Below are 27,112 nucleotides of genomic sequence, written 5' to 3'. Positions count from 1 at the left end.
ACAGCTCCCACCTCACTTCTTATGATCAAAACTTACCTGTCCATTTCCTATTCTCTGAGAACTCTGAGATTCACTACATGTCCCAAGGATGACAACACAATAGAAGACTTTGAAAAACCTCAGACCTCTCCTTTTGAAAAGAGCACGGGAAAACCCAATTTATTCATTCAAACATGAAGCACTATCAAATATGCCTCAGTGATGGGCTGCAACATCTGTGTAAATGTAGAAACCTGAGCACCACACAGAGAAATCTAACCATTTCTGGAGAGAACTGAGTGTCATCTGACAAACAAGCTCAGCTCCAAAGGGAGACAAGACCTGTTTCCTTGCAAAGCACACAGCAGTCTGGCTAGCAACTCCCCACTCTCCTTTGCTCCTGTAGGTCCCACTAGAACCAAAGGGCCAGGAGGAAGCACCTGAGGCCTCACAGATTCCACAGGGTTTCGGGAGGAGGTGGAGGACAGGAGGAGGAGGAAACGAGCAGGAGGAGGAGGCAGCTTGGCTCTTGTCTGTATGGTTTTGCTTCCCCCGCTCCCCCCGCCCACTAGGAAATGGAGCATGGGGGTGATCAAGGAATGGAACCAGTTTGATGGGCTGACCAACACAAATGGGTATTCGAGGGTATACAACATTTACGGAGTACCTACGTAGTACCAGCCATTAATATGTATTATTTCTTAAAATTCTCAAAATTGCTTTGCTTGGTGAGGAGGATATTATTATTGTGATTAGACAGATTACTAACTTCCCTACTAGCCAGAGAAGTAGTAACTCCAGACACCCTAAAGAGCCCATTTTTATGGGGTTACGCTACTTCTCTTTGAGAAGCAGGGCATAGGTACCCTCTGCTTTTGGAACCCATGTGTTTCTCTCTCTTGTCTCCTCATCTCCTTCCCCCAGCCCAGGAAAATCTCTTGAGACCGGGAGGGCAGCTCCACTCTCCTCACTATTTCTGGCCCTGTGCCTGAGATCCCCCTTTGAGATTCAAAAGCCAGAAGGACTTTTGCATTCTTTTTTCCATCCTGCCATGTGTTCCCTCTGAGCCAATAAGCATATGACAAGCTACCTGCTTGAATAGGGAGGAGAAAAATGGAAAAATACAGGAAGAACGAAAATCGATAAGCAACCAAAATACTATCCCTTCCATATATATACACATATATATTCTAAGTAGTGGAGACCTGATGATAGTCGTACAAGTGGGAACACCCAAAAATAAAGAAGGGGAGATGAAATTTTGCACCCCCTCCCCAGGAAACTTTAAAAATTAGAAGATCTAGATAAATTTAGATATAAGTATCATTTAAAAAAAAAGAAATAAAATGCTTAAAAATATATTTACATGAGCTTTATTCCTCCAAAATAGTTTCTAAAATCTCTGAAACAGAAATATTATTTTATGTAAAACGGTCTCTATTTACATATAAAAATAACCAGAATGAAAGTAACACTGACATTTATCGTGCTTTCTCATTATAATTTTTTTTTCAGCTTCTTATGTGTATAATTTCACAGAACCCTGTAAATAACACTGGGAGGTAGATATTCCTAATTTATAGTGGAGAAGGCTGAGTCTCATAGAGGTCATATGATTTGCTTAAATTCATAGAGCTGGTATGATTTTCTGATTGTGAACCCTACCCTCTTTCTAGGTTCCCATGCTGCCTTCAAGCTGTTTTCACTGAGGCCAAGAAGTACAGTATAACTCTAAGATGCAAAAAATAAGTTGAATTTTTGCCTTGTGAAAAACACTACCATATTTATCAGAAAAAGAATAAGGGCCTGAGCACCTTCACAGACTTGAGCACTTCAGTACCTTGTTTGTTAGACAATACTCTGGAGCAGGTATAAAAAGGTGACTGATTTCGGGCCTCTACTATGAGACCACCACAATAAAGGTGAGAAGACAGACACAATGACAATAAGCTCCCAAAGTCTATATGCTGCATGACTGGTACAAACTAACCGCGGTGCGAGAGCAGTCAAGGGAGCAGTTAGCCTTACCTTCTATGGTGTTAGAAGAGAGATAACCATTGAGAAAAGTTTCACATCACACATGACATTGAATCTGACATTGAAAGAAGGGTAGGATTTTGCCATAAAAAGCAGGCTAGGTACAAGAACAGCTTGAGCAAAGCAAAGCAGAGTCAAGGTGAGTGTGTTCTCAGGAGTCCAGTGTGGCTGGATGTCAGAGGACAGGTAAGGGAGTGGCAGGAGGTCAGACCAGCCTGTGATGCTAACACATCTGGCCTTTGTAGGTACAAGTAGGTATAAGTCCATGTCCTATTTATATTTGTATGACTAGCACTCAACATATTATTATAAAATATAATAGCCAGCTCCTTCTTCATGTATTTGGATTTATCCTGTGTTTAAACAAGAGAGGGGGTGCTAGGATCAGACATGAATTTTAGGAAGTTCACTCTGGCTATGGTAAAAGTGAGAGGTACTGGTATGGACAAATTGGCAGGAAATGAATGTAGAAGACAGGAGACATTGATATGTGAGAAGGAAAGAAAGACGTAATTGGGAAACACTGTTGGAGCACTCGAGAGGCCCTGGCAGGTGAGTTTAAGTAGGTGTAAGTAGTTTTAACTGTGGTAGAGGGTAGGTCAGGAACAGACTCTTGATGCTGATGTTGGTTAATGTATTCCAATGATCCTGAATGTGCCTCAAAGAACTCGAAGTAAATAGTCATTGATGATGACAGTGATGTATTCATGAGAAAACTAGAAAGAAAATATGATCATCAATGCCCTGCTTGGCTAAAAGGCTCTGGACAGTCGATTAAGAACACATCTAATTTGGCGTTTTAGAAGTTGGAAAATAGTTCTCCATGGTCCTATAATTTGAAGATCCTCACGTGCATTGGATAATTTGTTCTGCTATGGGTTGATAATTAAGTCCTTAAACAACCTTCCCTTATCAAACGTAGCATTATAAAAATAATGGGAAAACTAGAATTAGGAACATTTAATGTTAATGTTTTCTCCCCACACCCCTACCTCACTTCCCTCAATGAAAATCTACAAAATCTCTAATTAAATATAGAACTTAATGGACTCATATATAGAATATTATACAATTTACAGAGAAATAATTTTAAATTGAATACAGGAAAAGACCAACCATGATCCTGGACAGGAAAAATCAACTATCCTTCTAAACTAATTTATGGGTTTAATAAAATTCTAATTAAAAAAATCCCTGAAGATAGTTTTGAAACTTTATAAAATCATTCTAACATTCATCTGAAGAAGCCAAGAAAATTCTGAAAAATTGGAGTAATGAAGGGACATTTATTTCACTTACCATTTATAAAAATATACAATAAAAGTTGCAAAGATTAAAACATTCCTAGCTCAGAAATTAGTCAGGAAATCTATGGAACAGAATTTAGCAAGAGAAAGAAATAAAAGGCATCCAAATTGGGAATGAAGAAGTCAAATTGTCACTTTTTGCAGATGACATGATTCTTTATATAGAAAACCCTACAGACTCCACCAAAAAACTATTAGAAACAACAAACAAATACAGTAAACTTGCAAGATACAAAATCAATGTCCAAAAGTCCACTGCATTCCTATATACTAATAATCAAATTTCAGAAAAAAACAACTTCTTTCGCAATTGCAACAAAAAGAATAAAATACATAGGAGTAAACTTAAAGGATGTGAAGAACCTACAAACTGAAAACTATAAGACATCTTAAAAAGAAATTGAAGAAGATACAGAGAAATGGAAAGATATTCTGTGTTCATGGATTGGAAGAATCAACATAGTTAAAATGGCCATATTACCCCAAGCAATATACAGATTTAATGCAATCCCCATCAAAATTCCAACGGCATTTTTAAAAGAAATAGAACGAAACAATCATCAGATTTTCACAGAATCACAAAAGGCCCCAAATGGCCAAAGCGATCTAAAGAAAAAAAGAACAGGCCAGAGCTACCACACCCCTGGACTTGGACTACAAAGCAACAATATTCAAAACCGCATGGTATTGGCAGAAAAACAGACACACAGACCAATGGAATAGAATTGAGAACCCAGAAACAAACCCACATATATATGGGCAAATAATTTTTGACAAAGGAGCCAAAAACATACAACGAGAAAAGAAAGCCTCTTTAATAAATGGTGCTGGGAAAATTGGATAGCCACATGCAAAAGAAAGAAACTAGATTGCTATTTGTCACCATGTACCAAAATTAATGCAAAATAGATCAAAGACCTAAATATAAGACCTGAAACAATAAATTGCACAGAAGAAAACATAGGTACTAAACTTATGGACCTTGGTCTTAGAGAGGATTTTATGAATTTGACCTCAAAGGCAAGGGAAGTAAAAGCACAAAAAAAAAAAAAGAAAGAAAGAAAGAAAGAAAGAAAGAAAGAAAGAAAGAAAGAAGAACGAAAGAAAACTTCTGCACAGCAAAAGAAACTGTCAACAAAACAGAGGCAACCAACTGAATGGAGAAGATGTTTGCAAACAACGCCTCTGATAAGGGGTTATTATCCAAAATATATAAAGAACTCATACAACTCAACAACAGAAAAACAAACAATCCAATTTAAAAATGGGCAGAGGATCTGAACACTTCCCCTAAGAAGACATACAAACAGCCAAGTTATGTGAAAAAATGTTCAACTTCACTAGCTATTAGGGAAATGCAATCAAAACCACAATGAGATACCTCCTCACACCGATTAGAATGTCTATTATCAACAAGACAAGTAATAACAAATGTTGGAGAGGTTGTGGAGAGAAAGGAACTCCCATACACTATTGGTGGGAATGTAAATTGGTACAGCTGCTATGGAAAACAGCATAAAGGTTCCTCAAAAAATTAAGAATAGAATTACCATATGACCCAGGAATTCCTCGTCTGGGTATCTATCCCCAAAATCTGAAAACATTTATCTGTAAAGATATGTGTACCCCTGTCGTGCCGGGTGTCACGCGGGGTCTCTTCTCCCGCTCCCCACATAAGAACGCAGGACATGGTGAGGCCAAATAGAACACCCACGGAGCCATAGACAGGAGAGTCATACCACTATATTCTTGCTGGTGGCCGGGTTGGAGACACAGGAAGCAGGAGCCACACTATTCGCAATCTGCTGTCCACTTTTCTCTGCCAACCAACCTCATTGTCTAGATGCAATCTGCCGTGCTAACCGCAATCTGCTCCTGCTCGCTCAGACACCATCTTCTTGCTAGCCCGCATTTGCTGCTAGCGTAGCCACGGCAGTTATATTAGTGGCCAGTGGCTCACTGGTTACAGCTGACGGCCAACTAGCCACAGCTGATGGCCATCCAATCACAGTTGATGGCCATTTACTACCTGAGCCAGCACCTTTCCTTGTGAGGCTGAGAGCCTGGGAACTATACTCCTGGCTCTATCCCCACAACCCCTATGTTCACTGCAGCATTATTCATGGTGGCCAAGACATGGAAACAACTGATATGTCCTTTGATAGATGATTAGATAAAGAAAATATGATACACACATACAATGGAATATTACTCAGCCATAAGAAAAGATGAAATACTACCATTTGCAACAAAATGGGTGGATCTTGAGATTATCATGCTAAATGAAATTTAAGTCAGACAGAAAAGGTCAGGAACCATATCATTTCACTCATATGTGGGATATAAAACTGAAAGCAACAAGCGAGTAAGACAAACAACCCAAAACTCATAGACACACACAAGAGTTTAGCAGTTAGCAGAGGGTAAGTGTCGTGCCGGGAGGCCTGCAGGGTCTCTGGTCCTGCTCCCTACACAAGAACACAGGATATGGTGAGGCCAAAAAGGAACACCCACGGAGCCATAGGTAGGGGAGTCATACCACTATATTCTCTCTGGCGGCACTATACTCTCACTGGAGGCTGGATCCACACTATCCGCAAACCGCCATCCAGACTTGCCAGCCCAGCCACCATCTTCTTGCTAGCCCCCATTCTTCCTCCCTTCTCCTCCGTAGCCGCAGCAGTTATATTGGCGGCTAATTGGCTAACTGGCTACAGCTGACGGCCAATCAGCCACAGCTGACGGCCATCTACTACCCGAGCCAGCACTCCTCCACGTGAGGCCGAGAGCCTGTAAACTACTTTCTGGGGCTCTGCCCCCACAGTAAGGAAGGAGGGGGGGGACGTAGTAAAGGGTAAATGCGGTCAAATATATCATGACAGAAGGAGATTTGACTTTGGGTGGTGAATACACAATGCAGCATAGAGATGATATATTTTAGAATTGTACATTGGGGTAACCAATGTCACCCCAATAAATTTAATAAAAAAGAATTTATTACATAAAAAATTTAGTACATAAAAAAAACAAAGCATTTTTAAAATATGGATTTGTGGCTATTTGAAAAAATTAAAGTCAGATCCTGACCTATTATCTTATTTTGTATAAGAAATCAAAGTAGTATAGTTTAGTTTCATTATATTCTAAAAAATATTTCAATCACAACTTAATATTTTTAAACAAAGGATATTATCTTCTTAACTTTACTAGTATATTGAAGCTGTAGAAAGTGTTTTAGCTAACTTTGAGAAAACACCTTTATATGATATGTATTCACATGAAAATTGCTATAAACTACAGTTTTCATTTTTCCCTTTTAGCAAAATGATGAGACCAACTTCAAACATATGGAAGCATTTCTACACGTATTTTGAGGAGGAAAAATCTAATTCACAAACAGTGTCAAACAAAATATGTGTTTTCAGATGCTACCAGGATGACCGAGTGTACCCATGTTTTTCGAGATGTGTAAAAAGCTCACCTAATGTGGGCCAAATGTTCTATTTTTAGAAGTCCTCAAATGATATCTAAAAAAAAAAATCCTAGAAATACAAAAACCAACCATAGAAATAACACATAAAGGAAACTGATTAGACAAAACTCCAAGGAATAGATAGTGTAGCCAAAGAGTTTGGGGGAGTTCTTCCCACCCCCACGCTCCTTCTCTGAAAATCGGAGCTCTCTGTATCTATCCTATATCTATATCATTTCCATAATCTGTTTTTAAAATGTTTCATTAAAGTATGGTTGGCATACAACACTAAATTAGTTTCAGGTGTTTTTATATCTATATTGGCACTGTGGAGGGCAACAAGTCCAAAAGGATCATAATTTTCTTCATTCAAATCTAACACTGAAGGATTCTTCTGCTCTCCAGTTCTGCCTGTTTCTCAGAAACTGGCCCAAACCACATAAATGAATAACTTCAACACAGCTGCAGACTGCTCAGCAGCAGTCGTATTAGAGGTGGATAACATGCATACAGACTAGTGCTGGCAGGAGGGAAATACCACTGGGAAAGTGAAATTCCGTTTAGGGTCTGGTATTATCCAAGGATTTTCAACCATCTACTTCCATTCTAATCCCTAGATTTAGGTCTATGAATGTACAAGTAAAAGATGACCCAGGATGTGAAGAACAACAGGAGGGGAAGATCGTGGTTTTCCAAGGTTGGAGGTCTCCATACTTGATTTGTGAAGACAGAAATTCTGAATGATTATCTCAGAAAACAGGAGGTGTCTGTCCTCCTGCTGATACCCAGTCATGCAAAGAAGAATAAGCGAGGGAAGGGGCAGGGACCTGTATCGAAGGAAATGGGCCAGTGACAGGCAGACCTTTCAGTATTGGGAAATCTTTCCCATTGGAGCCAATCTGCTGCTATGGAAAAAAAACCCCAAAATATCCCCTTTCATTGTGAGAGTTCCTTTCCTCCCCCAAGGGACCCCAAATCTGGGAGAATTTCTTTCTTTTGTTATCCACCTGCACATATGACGTATCTGAAATATTGTTGAGCCTTTTCTCCCAGGGCATATCACAGCTCTCTCTTATAATAAGGCACATCTTTATTCACCGTCCATGGGGTTTGATTTCTACTTCTGGACCACAGAGTGCAACCCTGAAACATGGATGCTAAATTTTTCTCCCAGGAAAGAGGATAAATCCTTCACAGGGAACTGGATGTCTAAATGAGTACAAACTTCAGTCAGAGCGGCCAGCCTGATCTTTCTTCTCTCATCCACAAAAAGAATCTTTGGTAATGTGATTAACATGCCTAAGATAGGACAGCCATTCTACACGAAAGCCTAGAAAAAACCTTGTGAGGAAATTATTCATCTTGAGTTACAGCAAAGGTGGAGTTCTAGCTCTCTGCCCCATCCCCACCCCTTGCCCCAAATCTGCCACTGTCCTGAGAGTCACTGTATCAGAAATAAACCAAATGTTCCACTGGGAAAAAAAGGGGGGGGGGCATCTTCCATTTGGTCCAAAGCCAGTTACTTTTCCCTGGCTAATTATATATTGAGCTACACTAGGTGCTGTATTGAACAAACAAAATAATGACCTCTCTCTCCCTCTCACCCCCTTTCTCTTACTTTCTACTTTCAAGTCTCCCTTCCTCTCTCCCTGGCTTCCTCCCGTCCTTTCTCTCCCCACCCCTATTTATATATAATATTATATTGGCAGTAGGCTGATAAATAGTATGGCCATATGTTCAATGACTTTAATGGCTAGTGCAACTCTATTTAAGCTTCCCTTCTAGCTTAACATTTCCTTAATTTGATAGTATAGAGCTTTTAATATAGAGGGATTTGAAATGGGTGAAACTCTTCAGTCGATCTCTGTTGCCAATAAGGTACAGCTATCAGGTTTAATTTATAGAGGTTCTTGAATGAAGAGAGGAAAAACTAAGTCAGCTACCATTTACCGATTGCCAGGTGCTTGGTATTCATTTTATATAATGTACAACCCTGGACGGTTGGTATTCGCACTTTCATGTTGTAGATGAAGGAATTGTGTTCAAGGTCACCCAGGCAATAAGTTGCAGAGCTGAGATTCAAACCCAGTTCTGGCTCTCAAGCGCTTACTGTAGCCACGCAGAGCTGGCCAATTTGTGGTATGTGTGGTGCTGTGTCCTTTTTCTGAGCCCACGGCAGATCTCAATACTCTCACTAATCTCAGAATTGGCCTAAGAATCCTTCTCAAGACTGGGTTCCAGGCACTGCTACCTGGAACTGGCCCCCAAGATGAAGTCTATTTGCTGCTGACTGTGGGTTGGGAAGAAGGAGGCTGGTTAGGACAATGTCTGCAACAAAATGGAGGCAGATGTGAGACAACACTATGTGAAGGACAAAGTAGGTTTGCTGGATTAGAACGAGGACAAATGGTAGGGGTGTGGGGAGATGATGAGAGAAGATGTTGAAACAGATCTGGACGGCGATGGCGGGAGTTGGAAGGTGCCGGCTAGAGGAATATTATGATAGACGCGTCTTGACAGTTGAAAATGCTGCTGAGGAAGTCCTGAAGACTTGGATGTGAGGAAAGAAGGGCTATAACTGACTTGCTATGATTGGCCCTGGCTGTGGAGCCTGGTGGGAAGGAGGAAAAATGCATCAAGATGTTATGATGAATTTCACATGGAAAAGCAAACTTTCCAAAAGCTCAAGCCCTGGAATGAAGCTGAGTCTTAGAGAGTGAACACTGAAACACTGTGTGAAGAAGGATTCTATTTTTTTCTAGTACCTGTGCGTTAGACTGTGTGGCTTCATTCAAGGATGAAGGTTCAGGAAAACAACACCACATGGGCCCAGGAGTCAGACAGATAACTAGTTTAAGACCTGGTTCCACAGCTTAATTAGCCAAGTGTCACTGGGTAAGTGGCCTAACCTCCCAGAACCATTTCAAATGGAAAGAATAGCAACTATCTCCCAAAGTTGGGGAGCTGAACAAGATCCCATACACGAAGGAACAAGGGTTCTGCCCAGTGCACGGTTGCCACTCAGTAAGTGTGGACTTGGTAAATCATTTAACACCAGTGCACGTCTATTCCTGGATCTGTAAAATAAAGATAACAAAACCCACTCTGCCTATATTACAGGGCAGTGGTTCTCATACCTTGACGTGCAGAGAATCTCTTGCAGGGGGTCCCTGTTCAAAACGCCAACATCTAGGTCATATTTCCACACATTCTGCCTTAGGCTGGAGTCTAAGAATCATGCTGCATTTTTAAGAAGCTCTCCAGGTGTTTCAATGCAGGAGTATCATGGGCCACACTTTGACAGATTCTGATCTTAGGTGTGGAAGCACCTGTTAGGGCAGGCCATTCTTGGAGGAGCAAGTAGGGTGCTAAGGGAAAGTGAAGAGGAAAGAGAGGAAAGGAATGGAAGAAAATAAAGTAGGAAAGTATGTTTCCCAAGCCCATCTGTGTCAAATCTAAGTCCAGTTGCCTTCTCCAATGTTCTTTCTAACTCCCATGTGACTTCTCTACCATTAGAGGAAGAGAGAAACATTCTTCATCATAAAGATAGTATTCAATAACCTCAGATATGGATAAGGAAATAGACTATTTCTCTAATCAGGAAATACGTCCTTTCCAGGAAAAAAATATAAAAGAAAGCAAGTTTGGAAGTACGTAGTAGTTAACACAATTCTCAGCTCGGGAGCAGACCATTGCAGTAGCCAGTGTTTCTCTGTTAGTGAACACTGACCAGCAGCTGGGAGGCCTTGCCTCTCTCTAGAGGCAGAGACGGAAACACTCTCCTTCACTAAAAGGAATAAATTGTTCTCGCCTCCTGTAGTTTGGGCAAGTTATATAACTCTTTCACAGTTGAAATAAAACAGAACAATTATTAGGAATAACACTGTAATAATTACCCAGTGCACCAAATTGTCCCCAGCTGTGCATCTTCCCATTACAAACTAGAATGTGGTGTAAGCAGGCTTCTAGGCAGGAGGTAGAGTTGTGATCACCTTCATTACACTAATATGTAATTGTAGCTAATCTTTCTAGTTTCCATCCTCACTCAATTCTCTGAACTGCTTAGAAGGCTACATCAAGTCACATGCAATGCTTTTTTGTCTTTGAAATACACTTGTTACCCTTAACAACAGTGTCAATTGTACCAGGAACTGCTCTTTAAATTCATTACCTCATTTAACTTTACAACAAGCCTAAGAAATAAGTAATTTCATTAGTCCCATTTTACAGATGAGGACACTGAGGCTTTAGAGAGATTAAATAACTCCGCAAGATGTTCTAGCTAGTAGCTAACCTGGGTCTCATCTAGTTCCAAAGTGCATGCTCTTCTCCATCCTGCTTTTTTTTTCTCCGCCAATCCTGCTCTATTGATTCACTATAGTCAAACACAGAAGGCTGTTGTTTTAATATGTCTTTATGGAGGAAGAGACCCATGAAGTTAAAAAATGCCTATGGCCCACAAAAGTCACAATGGGAGCCTATGATGTTTCCATCCTTATCCCCCCATACAACCTTCATTGCTATCTATGTTTGAGTTAGTGGAGTCTGTAGGTCATCATTAGGCACTTAGTAGAAGTATTGGTAGTTAGACACAACTAAAGATAGAAATTCTGGATATAAGAAAGCAATTTTTTCAGTTTCTGGTTTGTAGACAATTGAGCACATAATATACATCATGTGGTCTGCTGTGATGGAAAAGACCATTGTTTGCTTTCTAATTCTCTCCCGCTTTTATCCTCTTTGCCCGAATCACAATGCTTTCCACAGCTCTCTGGGCCACCACAGGAGCTAAAGGCCCTGACTAGCTTAGATCAGATTAGAATAGTCCACTAGCAACTCTATAATGTTAAAATAACTTTCATTCTTCATTCATTCATTTAACAAATTTGAGCACCTACTATGTACTGGGCTTTTTGCAAGTACTGCATACAAATATACATTGGTAAATATAACAGACATACTTCCCACCCTCATGGAGTTATAATCGCTAACCAACCAACAAACAAACAATAAATGGGTCATTAAACATTGTGATAAATGCCATAAAGAGAACTAACAAAGTGTGTTGACAGAGAATTATTTAGCTACGTTACTCAAAGAAGGACTATGATGGATAGAGAGAAACCAGCCATGTGGCAAGCAGAGAGAACACTCTAGGTAGAAAGAAGAACATATGTGAAGGCTCCCAAACAAAGAGAAGCTTAGCACATACCAGGCCAGTGAGGCCTGAGCAAAGTAAGAAAAAAGGAAAGCTGGAGAAGATAAGAACGAAGAGCTGGGCAGCGGCCAAGATCATTCATTGTAGAGCCTTGTCAGATGTGGTAAGATTAAATTTTATTCCAAGAGCAATGAAAAGTCATTAAAGAGTCTTTAGCAAGTGACTGACATCATGTGAATTATGTTTGCAAAAGATTTTCTGGCAACTGAGTGGTGAATAGATTGGAGAGGACAAGAGTGGAAGCAAATAGGCCAGTAACTTCAGGTTCTGAGTTCTCCAAATTGTAATTCTTTCGTTACTGTCTGCTCTCCTGCCATTCCTCACCTAAAGCAGGGCTCGTATTCCAAGTCCATGTGGTCCAAAATGGTTAGTGAAACACTCGTTCCTCAAGATGGTCTCTGAAAATAAGCCTCCGATCAAAGACATTTAAGAACGTCTGCATGCTAAATCCCCTTCTTGGAGATTCAGAATGTAAACTAATGGATTAAAGGTACCGGGAAGTGTTTCAGAAAATTTGTATATCCCAGTATTTCTCAAACTTCCTTGACCATGGAACCTTTTATTTATTTCCCCCTCCACTTAATGTTAATATCCTGCAGAACTGATATTCTCCAGAGCACATTTAAGGAAATGCTACCATAAGTCATTCTAACCAAGAATTAACTCCATGTGCTTGGTTTACTGGGACTCCTCTGTTCCACCTCTCTATTTATTATTTCAATGATTTAGACAATAGTTTCTGACTCCACCTTTGTTATATAAGGATATCAGTCTCTGTACGTCTTATTTCTTCTCTCCATTTCTAGCATCTATTTTCTGTCAACTGTCCCTTTACTTTTACATTGTAAAGGTTGACAAAGTTTTCATTCTCTTCTGTAACCATGATTTTCTTCCTTGTTTCTGGATCTGGATTTCTTATGAGACAGCTATTGGGTATCCTAAATTAATTCTTCATCTCAGTAATATTTTATCTCTGTCTAAAGCTCTGTGTAGGGGAGATTTCCTTGATTTTATTTTTCCAATTCTTTTATTGGATTTTTCTTTTAAAAGTTTCTGGAGATATAATTTAATACCATATAATCTACCCTTTATATAATTCAATAGTTTTAAAATTATATTTACAGAGTTGTGCAACCATAAATATATTCTAATTCTCAAATATTTAATTTCAAAAAGAAACCTCATACCCATGAGCAGTCATTCTTCCCTTTCCCCACAATCTCCACCAGCCCTAAGTAACTACTAATCTACTTCTTGCCTCTATAGATTTGCCTATTTTGGATGTTTCATATAAAGGAAATCATGCAATATTTGGCCTTTTGTGACTGGCTTCTTTCACTTAGCATAATGTTTTCACAGTTCATCCAGGTTGTGACATGTATTGGTACTTCATTTCTTTTCATTGTCAAATAATATTCCATTGTACTTATCCATTCATCAGCTAATGGACATTAGGGTTGTTTCTACTTTTTGGCTATTATGAATAACGCTACTATAAATATTGGTGTACAAATTTTTATGTGGACATACGTTTATATTTATCTTGGGTATATACCTAGGAGTGGAATGGCTAAGTCATATGGTAACTCTATGTTTAACCTTTTGAGTAACTGCTAGACTGTTTTCCAAAGCTGTTGCACAATATTACATTCCCACCAGCAGTGTAGGAGGGCTCCAGTTTTTCCACATCCTATCTAATATTTGTTCTTGTATATCTTTTTGATTATAGCCATCCTACTGGATGTGAAGTTGTAGCTCAGGATTTTGATTTACATTTCCCTAATGACTAATGATATTGAGCATCTATTTATCTACTCAATTCCCTTTTTCTCATTTTAAAAATAGGTTGTGTTTTTATTGTTAAGTTGTAAGAGTTCTTTATAGATATTCTGGGTACAGGTCCCTTATCAGTTATATGACCTGCAAGTATTTTCTCCCAAATCTGTGTGTCCATTCACATTCTTGATAATGTCATTTGATATACAAAAGTTCTTAATTTTGATGAGGTCCAATAAATCAATATTTTTTTTATCACTTATGCTTTCAGTATTGTATTTAAAACCATCATTGCCTAACCTTTCCTGGACTTAATTTCAGCAATTATATTATATTAGTTTCAAAAAATATCTTTTTGTTCTAATTGTACCTTTTTTCATAGAAATATGGTTTTACTCTAAAAGTGCAATATCTTACTATATTTTTATAAAGATACTTATTCCAGGTTTTTATTTTTAAAGTTCTGTTCTTGAGTTATCATTCTTCTTGGGTCAATTTTTAAATTTATTTATCTTGCTTTTCTTCTTTCATGCTGCTGGATTCCTTTTTATGCCTTGTGATCTTTGGTTATCAATTCATATTTAAAAATCGTAGTCTAAGTAGACTCTTCTGGGTAGCAGGCACAGATTCTTCTTAGCTGTCGAACATGTGGGCTTTTTAGATAAATGTCTCTATTCAATGGGATGTCTATTTTGTGGCCAGAGCTTGTTGACCAACACATTTCACTTCAGAGAGGGAGGAAGAGGAGAGCACAGACAGCCTTTTGTATGCGTGTCCCACAATGCTTAGCTCAATGTTTTATTATGCAGGAGCAACGCCATCTTAGCAATACTAGCTCATCACCAGGCTATTACTTCAGTTTCTTTGGTGAAGGCTCCTAAGTTTTGGTTTGGCATTTGCTTGGAGATAACAGACTGATCTGTCTTTGCTCTGCATGGGCAGGGAAGGGGACTTAAGGTAATGGAGGGGGAGTTGAGCTGTGAGTATAGTCCCTCTGCAGATAGACTTTCATATAAGCCCCTTGGCTCCATCCCCCTTTCTCACCCTACCCTCCTGACTCTAAGCCTATCTGCTAGGTAGATTGGCTATCTTTTCCCAGAGCCAATGCTCTCTGGGTTGCCACTTCTTTACTCTGCTTAACTTGTCAACAGGCTTCCATCTGTTTAAATGTCTTATAGAAATCGGTCAAAAATCTCTCATCTGCAGATGACCCTTCCTTTTGCTCACTGTACTGCCTGGCTTTCCATTCCTCAAATCCCCTAAACTTGTTTCTGATTCAGGACACTGACAAACACAACTTAGAACCTCTACCTGGGACTTTCTTCCCTCTACTCTTTTAACAGTTGCTACCTTCATTCTTTTGTTCTAGGCGGAAACGAATTGTTCCTCAGATAAGTCTTCTCTGATCACCTTGTCCAAATAGCTCCCCTAACCCCAGGCACCTTGATCATTTCCTTCATAGAATTACACACAATTTGCAATAATTTATTTGTTTTCTTATGTTCTGTGGCTCTCTCGGCTTTATTCATCAACATATACCCAGCACTTAAGCAATGATTACATAAAAAATAGGCATTCAATAAATATTATTGAGAGAGAATTTAGTGCTTATCTCATTATGATTTAAAGGCCTCAAATGGAGCCTTAGTAAACATGCTTTCAAAGAATATCTGCTTTTCTTGACACTACTGAATCACCGAAAAATAGACCAAGTCCTCACTCTAGAGCAGACATAGCAATAAACTCCAAATAAGTTAAAAAAGCCTAACATTGGAAATTAAAACATTAAAAAAGTCTAGGTGAAATGAAATAATAACTTTATCCTAACTGTAAGGGAAGAAACAGAAAAGATTATCAGCAAGAAAGTAGACAAGAACGATTATAATAAAAATAAACTTCTGAAACAATAAAAACTTGTTTCAGAGTAATAAAAAAAGCAACAGATTAAGATAAAATGTCATTACATAGATGATGCATAAAAGTTTACAAAAGGAAAACAGAGGAAACTGATATAACCCCAAAGAACAATTCTTCATCCTTTAGATAAAAATCAATGACTAGGAATAGCTCGTTCCTGAATGAGGAAATGAAAGTAATAAAACAAGCATTTTATTAAGTACGTTCCATATTCCAGGCAACATGCTAATCCCTGAAGATACAAACATGAAGATTCTATCTCTGTCCTAGTGGAGCTTGTATCCTAACTGGAAAGATAGTCCTGTTTAGTGCTGTAGCTACTTAAGTTAAAAAAAAGCTTAAAAATTAGTTTGGCCCTATAAAACTAAAGCTAAACATTATGATGTATTAAATCACCATAATTTATTTAAATCAGTATTTATACAATGATGTGAAATACTTCACAATTATATGCATGCATATTGTTTTGGGGTCAGATGAATTTAGAGCCAGTTGTTGAATAAGATAGTATTTATTCAACAAGCCCTTATAAGGCACCTACTGTATTCCTAGGTTTTGAGGCTACAGAATAAATAAAACACAGGCCCAGTCCTGATCCTAGTCCACAATCTATTAGGGGAGGCATATATGTAAATAAATAAGTTCTCGTCAATTTGATAAGTGTGATATCAGACAAAGAAACAAAGTGCCATATAAGGACAGAGGAGGTGATAACAAATCCTTTCTGAAAATGTCAGAAAAGATCTACTGGGAAGCAGAAAAATGAGGGGGAAAGTGGCATTCCAAAGAAAACAACACAAGATAAAAAGGTGCAAAGATAAAAAGTGTGTGTCATCTTCTCAAATTTACATATACTTTGATGTAGCTAATGGCAGGTTGTACAAGGGGCTGTAGCTGTTGACTAGCTGCACAATGAGGCAGGCAGCTGACCCTAAAGCTGAGGGGTGCATGTGAAAAAGGGAGGATTGCGAGCAAGAGTGATTTGACCACATGTTGCCTTTAGAAACAAATCACTTAGAAATCTATATGGAGAAATTAATAAAGAAAGTCTGAGACTAGATATGGAGAAATCATTTAGGAGGAAAAATGATAAGGTTTAAAATAAAAATGAAAAGAAGATGGGATATGAGTGCTCCTGAGAGTCAGAAATAACAGAACTTAATAAGTAACTAATGGAGTATGTGAACAAAGGAGAGAAATAAATCTAAAATGGCCTCTTAATCTTCGCTTCGGGCAAAATGGTTATTGTGTCATTATCCAAACCTGGGATGGGGGAAAGGAGACCACATAAGGGTTTGGAAAATGTTCAGTTCTTTTCGTAGTTAACAGAATTCAAGTTTAAACAACCATGAGGCACAATCTTGCATTATTTAAAATAGAGCAAATTAATAAAAACAACAATACTCATTGCTGTGGAGTATTGGGGGAAAAGATTCACTAATATGTTGCTACCTCGCAACCTGGTGAAATCGTTCTGAAAAGAAATCTGGCAACAAATATAAGAGCCATAAAAATTATCATATACATACTTTGGCCCAGAAACCTAACTTTTTGGAATACAGCCCAAGGATGTAATTCAAAAGAAATAAAAAACCTATTTGTATAAAGATGTTTATAGCTGTGCGATATATTACAGACAAAAAAAACTGGAAACAGCTCAAATGCCCAATAATGAGGGAATGCTTAGGCAGACTTTGGTACATTAATGCAATGGAATATTTTATTGCTATTAAGAATGACAAATATGAGAACTATGTAAAAATTTTAAAAAGGGCAATATAAACCAATGGGTAAAAGACACATAACTCAAAATGATGCATATACAATGATCACAACTTTGTAAAAGTCTATCTGTATAACCAGGAGAACTGGAAAAGACTACAGATCTGGTAATTTAGAGTGCTGACATTTTTGTTATTGTTGGTTGAGTTGCTGGGAATGCTTATGTGTTTCAAGTTATATTTCACTGTATATTTAGTATATATACATTACGAAAGATAAATCTCCTTTTTTTTTCCTTTTTTTTTTCCGGGCATATAAAAGAAAAAAGGGCTCCCTGGCACCTTTCCTTGCCCTAAGTGATTTTCTCTAGTCTCTTGAATCCTCTTAGTTTTTGGGTGTTTTGAGAAGTGGACCCCAACACTTGCCACCACAACACCCAGTTACATGCTCATTTCTTTTATCTGTCACTGTTGTATCCAAGTGTCTTGACTCATTCAAAACAAAACAGCATCTATATGCGGCTCAGGTTTACAGAAGGCACACAAACTGGGATGCCCTAACTATGCCTTATGTGCTGGGTAGAAGTGTCTCCTCAGTATGACCCGTTCATCTCTGACGTGGAGAAATATTTGTTTCTTACTTTCTGTTACCCTGGTGGAATTACGCTTCCATTTAACGAAGGCCAATGCATCTGGATTCCATTTCTTCTAAATTTAAAGGACTTCTAACTTTGGTTATGTCCTCCATCTCTTGTATCATCTAGCTCTTCTTTCCTGGATAAGTATCATCAACATATAAACCTGTTCTGTCTCCCACCTTAAAGGGGGAAAATGCCGTGACTTTCCTTGACTTCACATCTTCCTTAGTTTTTCTTCTCTTTCACAATAAAAATTATCTTAAGGGTTGTTGTCATTATTATTGTTTCGAGTTTCTCACCCCCCATTCACTCTTCAAACTATTGTGATCTGTTCCCACCACTCCACTGAACTGTGTTTCTCGAAGTCACCAACAATCTGCATGTGGCCAAATCTAATGTTACTTTTCTATCCTCTGGTTACTTGACCTCCTGGCCCCTAGCAGCACTCCCTCCTTATATAAGACTCTCTTTTCTTGGTTCCTGTGACAACTCAAACTCTCCCTTTCCTCTTACTTCTAAGGTCATTCCTCTTTTCTCACATCTCTAAATGTGAGAATTCCTCTGGGCTCTCTCCTAAGCCTCTGTGTCTTCTCTTTTCACATTTTCTCTAAGGATCTCCTCTATTCCCATAGCCTTAAATCCCATTTGCATGCTAATGACCTCCCAAATCAATATACCCGGAAGAGATCTTGATCCCTTGACTCATATTCAGTGATATACTTGATATCGCCATTTAGATTCAAGCATAATAAATACAACGTGAAAACTAAAGTCATGATTTTCTTCCCAGAACCAGTTATTTCTTCAGTCTTCCTGTTTCTGTAAATGATAATACCACCCACCCAGCTACTTACACATCCCTATGTCACATCACCATACACTTATGCAATACATCAGACTTTTGGATTCTGCCTCCAACAATATATTCCATTGCTGCAATCTTAGCCCAGGTTCCCGTCATTCGTTCTCTGTCTACTGCAGCAGCCTTCTCACTTTCTCTGTCTATGCAGCTGCCTCTCCAATAAATTTTCCATAGAGTAAATACGGCATACTTTTTGTATAATATAAAATTATTTCCCTCCCCAGCTTAAAAATGTTCAATATCTTTCCCACTGCAACTTGAAGTAATTCTAAGTCCTTCACCACGCCTATAAGTCTCCATATAATATGACTCCTAATTATTTCTCTACCTAGACCTTTCTTTAGCCAACCTGGCCCTTTTTTAGGCCTGGTGGGGCCATCCATCCTCAGGGACTTGGCACATGCTTTTCTTTCTTCCAAGAACATTGATACTGTTCACTTCTCACTTTGTCTAGTTAATGTCTGCTCTTAATTTAGATTGTACTTTAAATATCTTTTTTTCTCTTATTTGTCACTTATTTAAGGGAACCCTTCCGTGACCTCCTAACTCAGTCAAATCCCAGCTTTTGGAGTCATTTGCAGTGCTATGTACCTTTCCTTGATATTGTCTTAGTTTTAAGGTTAGTTGATAAATGTCTATGTCTCTCCTACCATATTATTTACCCCATAAAGGCAGAGAAGTATCCGTTTTTGTTTATTTTTACATACCCAGTTCTTAACATGGTACTTAGCACCTATTAGGTACTTAGGAAACATTTGCAAAATGAATGAATGATTAAGACAAACAAATGAGAAACAGAAACTCATAGACACAGATAATAGTTTAGTGGTTGCCAGAGGGTAAGGGGGGTGGGGGGTGGGGGGTGGGGGGTGGGAGATGAGGTTAAGGGGGATCGAACATATGGTGATGGAAGGAGAACTGACTCTGGGTGATGAACACACAATGGGATTTACAGATGATGTAATACAGAATTGTACACCTGAAATCTATGTAATTTTACTAACAATTGTCACCCCAATAAATTTAATAAAATAAAATTTAAAAAAATGAATGAATGATTGATACAGGGTCATGCTACTAAGGGAACATTGTCATTCCTATGAGACTACATTAATTAAATCATTAAATAAAAAGGATGATCCAAAAAAATGAAATTCTACACATTTTTCCTATCCTTTAAATATAATATATAAAATGAAACCAGTCTCTCCATTTCCATCCCATACACTCACATACACAAGCACACACACACATAAACACACACACACACATAAACACACACACACACATACACACACACACAGAGTGTTTTCAAAGTTCAGTGAAAGTATGCAAAGAGAATTCCAGAGCTGCATTTGTGGTAGGGGCCAAGGTCATGAAGTTTTCTGCAAGAAAAGGGGACGTTTCTGAGAGAAAAGGGGAGAAAAACGAAGAACGGGAAAAGAACAACAGTTGAAGTCAGGACTTTGGGATTCTTTGTAAAGAGGAAAATGCCTAAAATTAAATCTCAGGTTGTTAATGTTGTTACAATGTAAATTCTTCTGCCTTTCCAAACCTTCAGTAATATCTGCTGTGTTCATTAGCTTACATCAAGACTGAGCCATCACAAAAGGGAGAAGAGAGAGTCACACGTGCATTCAAGCCACAAAGGCCATGTATCTGGGCGGTTGGCCAAAGGTTTCTCTCGCCTTGTATACTGTTTATGTTCACATGGCATGTATCTAACCTAACTAGGGTTGTGCACTTCACTTTACCCACCTTTGAATTTGCAGAAATAAGTATACCTAGCTGAGAGTTTTGCCTTGGCGCATACACTGTGTTCCAGACTAACTCGTAACTCTTCCAGCTTCATTGCTCATATTCCCACCCTTGCAGCTTCAGTTACATCTCCACTTTGGGTCTTGGATTCAACATGCCTCTTCAGCCGTCCTCATGCCATTCCCTCTGACATTTCCTCAGACCCAGCAATAACTGGACCTAACCTGCATGGATGGGTTATACCCACTATTCAATCTGGGCTGACCCACCAGCAGGACTGGGGTAGAGAACATTTAGCATAGTACTTCATCCATAACCAATGCTTTCAAAAATGATTATCAGATTCTGTCAAAATTAAATAAATCACACATGAAAACAATTCTCTAGAATTTGCTAGTAGCAAATCTATCGGTTAAGTTGTGCTTTAATCTACAAATATTTGTAGTGTTTCTCAACATTTTACTCCAGCTTCATTGGCCATGGTTTTGTCAAGCTTTATTTTCTGTAAAAAGACACACAAATAGAATAGATAATATTTTGCTTTTTTAAGAAATATAAAATGATGCCACGAAATGCTATAATATTAAATGTGTCTTTTGAAACAATGCATGCCCTCCAAGCTATCCTGGAGATTGCGATGTCCCTCCCCAATCCCACCACCTCTTGCTGACTGTGAAAGGCCTGGAGAGATGAAAGGTTATTCTACTGTTTGATGGAGAATCCCTGATTTAGAGTGGGGGAAATCACTGTGGAAAAAGTCTCTGTTCTTCTTAAGACCGAAATAACCAGGAAAAATGCAAATGTATTAATTCATTACATTTAATGAACAATGTTATAAGAACTGCTAAATAATCTGACCTACCCATCTAGGAGGGCGATGACGTTCTTCCTGGGCCGCCCAATATTAGGGCCATACAAGCTGGCTCTGGAGTAAATCCGGATGGGCTGCAACAGGCTCTTCAGCTGGATGTAATCCTTCCCCAACTGGCTGCCATTTACTGCCCGGCCATGCATGGTCCGATAGTTATTTGGCTCTGGATTAAAAGCAGACATGCAAGTCAGAGTTCAGAAGGGTGAGGCTCTGCCAACCCTTACTTGTCCACAGATCTCTCTGCCTTTTTCTTAACAATGTGAATAAAATAACCAAAAAGAGAGTGTAAGCTAGCTTAACTTGATGAACCACCCCAACAAAAAATTCAAGTGCCTTCTTACCATTCTATTCATTTTCAAACTAATCTTTATAAAAGACCACCTAACACACACAGAGAGACCATTCTGATTTTCAGATGATACTTTATAATGAACGGTGTACTGGGTTGAATACTGTACCCCAAAATTCATGTCTACACAGAACTTTAGAATGTGACCTTATTTGGAAATATGGTCTTCGAAGATGTAAATGGTTAAAATAAAGTAATACAGCATTAGGGTGTGCCCTAAATCCAATAACCAGTGTCTTTATAAGGGAAAGGAGAGGGAGATTCAGGTACACAGACATATAAGGAAGAAGACCACATATCAATGGAAGCAAAGATTGGAGGGATACTGCTATGTGAAGGATTGCTGGCAGCTACCAGAAGCTGGGAGAGAGGCATGGAATAGATTCTTCCTCAGAGCCTCCAGAAAGAATCAACCATGGCAATGCTTTGATTTCAGGCTTCTGGTCTCTTGAACTATGAGAAATTAAATTTCTGTTGTTTTACACCACTGAGATCATGATAATTTGTTATGACAGACCTAGGAAGCTAATACAAATGATAAGAAAGGAAAGAGTCATAAAGATGGTCATTGTACCATAAAGTTAGAAAAAACTTAATGTTTAGTAATAACAAAGTGTCTGAGTGAAATAATTCAGAGCAAACCTCCTCCCTCAGTTTTTCTTGCATGGTAGTTCTAAAGGGGCAAGGAAAGTCCTAAATACCAGCAGCTCCACTGCTGGAGGCTAATTTGATTTGGAATGAAGCACATGTCCCAGAAAGACATCTAGGCTAGCTTGAGGTTCTGCTATTGGTAGGGGCAAGCAATGGACCAGCAGGTTTACAAGAAATTTAACAGGGAGACTTGGGAAATAAGACAGCCACAGTGGGCCTTGATAAGCTCTCATATACCCCTTGTAGTCTGGAAGGCTGTGCATGCTCAGGAAAGACTGGAGAGGGCACTAGCTATCCATGATTCCCAGATGAACGTAAAATCTGATACACTCATTAAGGAGATATAAGAAGGCTTGTCAGGAAGTAAAAGCTGGGCAGACTTGTAAACGGCCTAAATTTTGAATGTGTTCCCCAACCCACATACAGATCCACTGGCAAAGGGTGGAAGCCTTCCTGGCTCAATGTAAGTACAACCTCTGATCAATCATTGTCTCACCATTAAGGTATGTTGATTCATGGGCCACCCTTAAGAAGCTGGCCTTAAAAATGAAAAATGATTAAAAAACTAAAATCTTAAGAGATATCAGCAGGTACATAATGCAAGGGAGACAGACTCTACAGAATTAGTCCAGGTAAATCACTAAACAAACAGAAAGGAAACTACGAAAATAACCTCTGGGATGGAGGATTTGGAATTCAGACTTGCTCCAACATATTATCTAAAATGCATAGTTTTTAACAACAACAAATTATGACATGCAAATATAAATAAAGAGATAGAAATTATAAAATATGGTCAAATGGAAATCTTAAGACTGAAATGACTCTTCACACATATATGGGAACACAATGAAATTAACAGCTGAATGTATATCAGAAATAATGGAGGCCAGAAGACAGTGGGATGATATATTCAAAATGCTAAAAGAAAAAAAAAGTCAACCAAGAATTTTATATTCAGCACTTTATCCTTCAAACTGAAAACAGTATTTAGACCTTCCCAGAAAAACAAAGGACAGTTCATTATGAGAAAATCTACCTTATAAGAAATAAAAAAGGAAGTCTTTTAGGTCAAAAGGAAATGACACCAGATGGTGACTCAAAACCATACAAAGGAAGACAGAATACCAGTAAAGGTAATTATATAAGTAAATATAAAAGACAGTTAAAAATATTCATTACTCTTAACTAATTTAAGTAAGACTTGCATGAAACAAAAACTAGAAAAATGTATTATTGGGCTTATAACATATAAAGATGTGATATTTAGAACAATAATGACACAGAGGAAGGGAATATAGAATTCTATTGGAGTAAAGGTTTCTATACTTAACTGGAATTAAGTTATTACCACTCTAAAGTATACTGCAATGAGTTAAAATGTATTATAAGACACTACTATGAAAATAACTGAAACAAAACAAAAACAAAGAAATTAAAATGGTACCTGAGACAATATCTGTTTTGCATAAAAAGGCAGTAAAGGAGAAACAGAGGATCAGGAAGAAAAAAAGAAAGAAAGAAAGAAAGAAAGAAAGAAAGAAAGAAAGAAAGAAAGAAAGAAAGGAAGAAATGAAAAACAACAAGCTGATAAACATAAATTCAACTACATCAACAATTATATTAAATGTAAATAAGTTAAACACTCCAATTTTAAGCAGAAGTTGTCAGGCTGAGAAAAAGTAAGATCCAACTAAAGAGACACACTTTAAAGTCAAAGACACAAATAGGTTGAAACTAAAAGTATGAAAAAGACATATCACACAAACAGTAACTATAAGAGAGCTGGAATGACTATACTAATATCAGACAAAATAGACTTTAAGACAAAAGTGTTACTAGAGACAATGTAGAGCATTTTATAATGTTAAGCGTCAATTTATAGGGAAGATATAAGAATTATAAATATATATGTACCAACAACAGAACACTAAAATACATGAAGCAAAATTGATCAAATAGAAAAGTAGAAAATTCAACAATAGAAGGACACTTCCATACCACATTCTCAATAATGGATAGAACAATGAGACAGAAAATCAGCAAGGACATAGAAAACTTGACTAACACTATCAGCTAACTTGACCTGATTGACGGCTACGGAACACTCCACACAATGACAGCAGGATACACATTCTCTTCTAGTGCATATGTAACATCCTTCAGGATAGACCATATGCTAGGACATAATACAAGTCTCATATATTTAAGGGGATAAAAATCATATAATGTACGTGCTGTGACTGCAACAGAGTTAAACTAGAATTCAGTAGAAAGAAATTTGACAAATCTATAAATATTTGGAAATTAAAAAAATAATTCAGAGTCAAAGAAAAAAAAATCACAGGAAGAATTAAAAACTATTTTTAATGGAATGAACATGAAAAAATATAAAAGCATATGGGATGACACCAAAGGTACAATCCATGAAAGAAATAATTTATAATCTAGTCTTCATTAAAATTGAAAACTGCTGCTCTGCAAAAGACAATATTAAGAGAATAAGACAAGTCACAGACTGAGAGAAAATACTTACAAAAGACACATGTTAGAAAGAACTGATTTCCAAAACATACAAAGAACACTTAAAATGTAGCAATAAGGAACAAACAACTAGATTTTTAAAAAAATGGGCCAAAGACCTTAATAGCCACTAAAGAAGATATACAGGCGGCAAATAGGTACATGAAAAGATGCTCCACACCATATGTCATCAGGGAAACGCAAATTAAAACAGCAGTGAAGTAACAGTACATACCTATTAAAATAACCAACATCTGTAATAGTGACAACACCAAATGTTAGCTAGATGCGGAGCACCAGGCACTCTCACTCACTGCTGGTGGGAATACAGAATGATAGTCACTTTGGAAGAGTTTGGAGGTTTCTTACAAAACAAAACCAAATATACTCCTACCATAAGATCCAGCAATCATGCTCCTTGTTATTTACCTAATATAGTTGCAAACTTATGTCCACACTTTTGTCTGCACATAGATTGATAACTGCTGTATTTGTAATTGCCAAAACTTTGAGGCAATCAACATGTGCTTTTGTAGGTAAATGGATAAATAAACTGTGGTACTTCCAGACAACAGAATATTATTAAACACTAGAAAGAAATAAGCTATCAAGCCATGAAAAGACATGGAAGAATCTAAATGCATATTAATAAGTGAAAGAAGTCAATCTGAAAAGGTCACATACTGTATGATTCCAACTATACGACATTCTGGAAAAGGCAAAACTATGGAAATAGTAAAAAGATCAGTGGTTGGGGGAGAGGAGAGAGGGTTGAATAGGTGGAACACAGAGGATTTTTAGGGCAGTGAAAATACTCTGTATACCATAATGATGGGTACATGTCATTACACGTTTGCCCAAACCCATAGTATGTACAAATGAAAAGTGAACCATAAGGTAAACTATGGATTTGAGTGATTATCATGTATTAATACAGGTTCATCAATTGTAACAAATGTCCCACTCTGATGAGGGACAGTGATAGCGGGGGAAATTATGCATGTAGAGGGGCAGGGAATACACGAGATATCTCTGTACCTTCTTTTCAATTTTGCTGTGAGCCTAAAACTCCTCTTTAAAAAGTCTTAAGAAAGGAAATTTGGACACATAAGGAGATGCTAGAAAAGCACACAAAGAGGGAAGGCCATGTGAGGACATAGCAAGAAGGTGGACATTTGTAAAAAAAAGGAGAGAGGCCTCAAGAGAAACCAGATCTGCGATACCTTGATCCTGGGCTTCCAACTTCCAGAACAGTGAGAAAAGAATTTTTTGTTGTTTAGAGAAAACAAACAAACAAACAAACAAAACACACACACACACACACAAACCGTAGTACTTACAGGGACATTTATAACCTTAGACTTCTGTATTAGAAAAGAAGAAATATCTCAAATCAATACTCTAAGCTTCTAGCTTTAAAAAGGAGAAAAAGAAGAGAAAACTAAACAGAACAAGAAGACGGAATGAAATAATAAAAATTAGAGTGGAAATTGATGATATAAAAAAATAGAGAAAATCAATGAAAGCAAAAGTTGTTTCTTTGCAAATATCAACAACATTGAAATACCTGTAGCCAGACTGACCAAGAAAAAAAGAGAAGTCACAGATTACCAAAATTAGGAATGAAAAAGGGAACACCACTAAGGACCTCACAGTAATTAAAAGGATAAGGGATGACCATGAACAACTTTATGCAATAATTTAGACAACTTATATAAACTGAAAAACTTTCCAAAAAGACACGAATTACTAAAACTGACCCAAGAAATAGAAAATCTGAATAGGCCTATAACAATAAAAGATGTTGAAGTAGTCATTAAAAATATTTCCACAAAGAAAGCACAGACCCAGATGGATTCATTGGTGAGTTCTATCAAATATTTAAGGAAGAAATAATACCAATCCTTCACAAACTTTTCCAAAAAATGGAAGAAGAGGAAAGAGTTACCAGCTCATTTTATGAGGCTAATATTCCCGATGCCAAAGCCAGAAAAAGACATCACTACAGGTGAATATCCCTCATAAATATAGAA

General features: G+C 37.9%; 1 protein-coding gene across 2 annotated transcripts in view; it reads right to left on the bottom strand.

The window, feature by feature from the left end:
- The window catches only part of HPSE2 (heparanase 2 (inactive)), a 530,036-nt gene that overhangs the window by 187,405 nt on the left and 315,519 nt on the right, over positions 1-27,112 (bottom strand). For both annotated transcript variants that reach the window (XM_088791901.1, XM_074339233.2), the window contains one exon: positions 21,548-21,719. In XM_088791901.1, the coding sequence (XP_088648027.1) occupies positions 21,548-21,719 (172 nt within the window). The remainder of the gene's footprint in view (positions 1-21,547; positions 21,720-27,112) is intronic.

This window comes from Rhinolophus sinicus, chromosome 15, assembly GCF_057876585.1.
Source record: "Rhinolophus sinicus isolate RSI-liver-muscle chromosome 15, RSI-T2T, whole genome shotgun sequence".
In the NCBI taxonomy this organism is placed as follows: domain Eukaryota; kingdom Metazoa; phylum Chordata; class Mammalia; order Chiroptera; family Rhinolophidae; genus Rhinolophus; species Rhinolophus sinicus.
The sequence above is the reverse complement of the archived record's forward strand: the minus strand, read 5'-3'. Positions and strand labels throughout refer to the sequence as shown.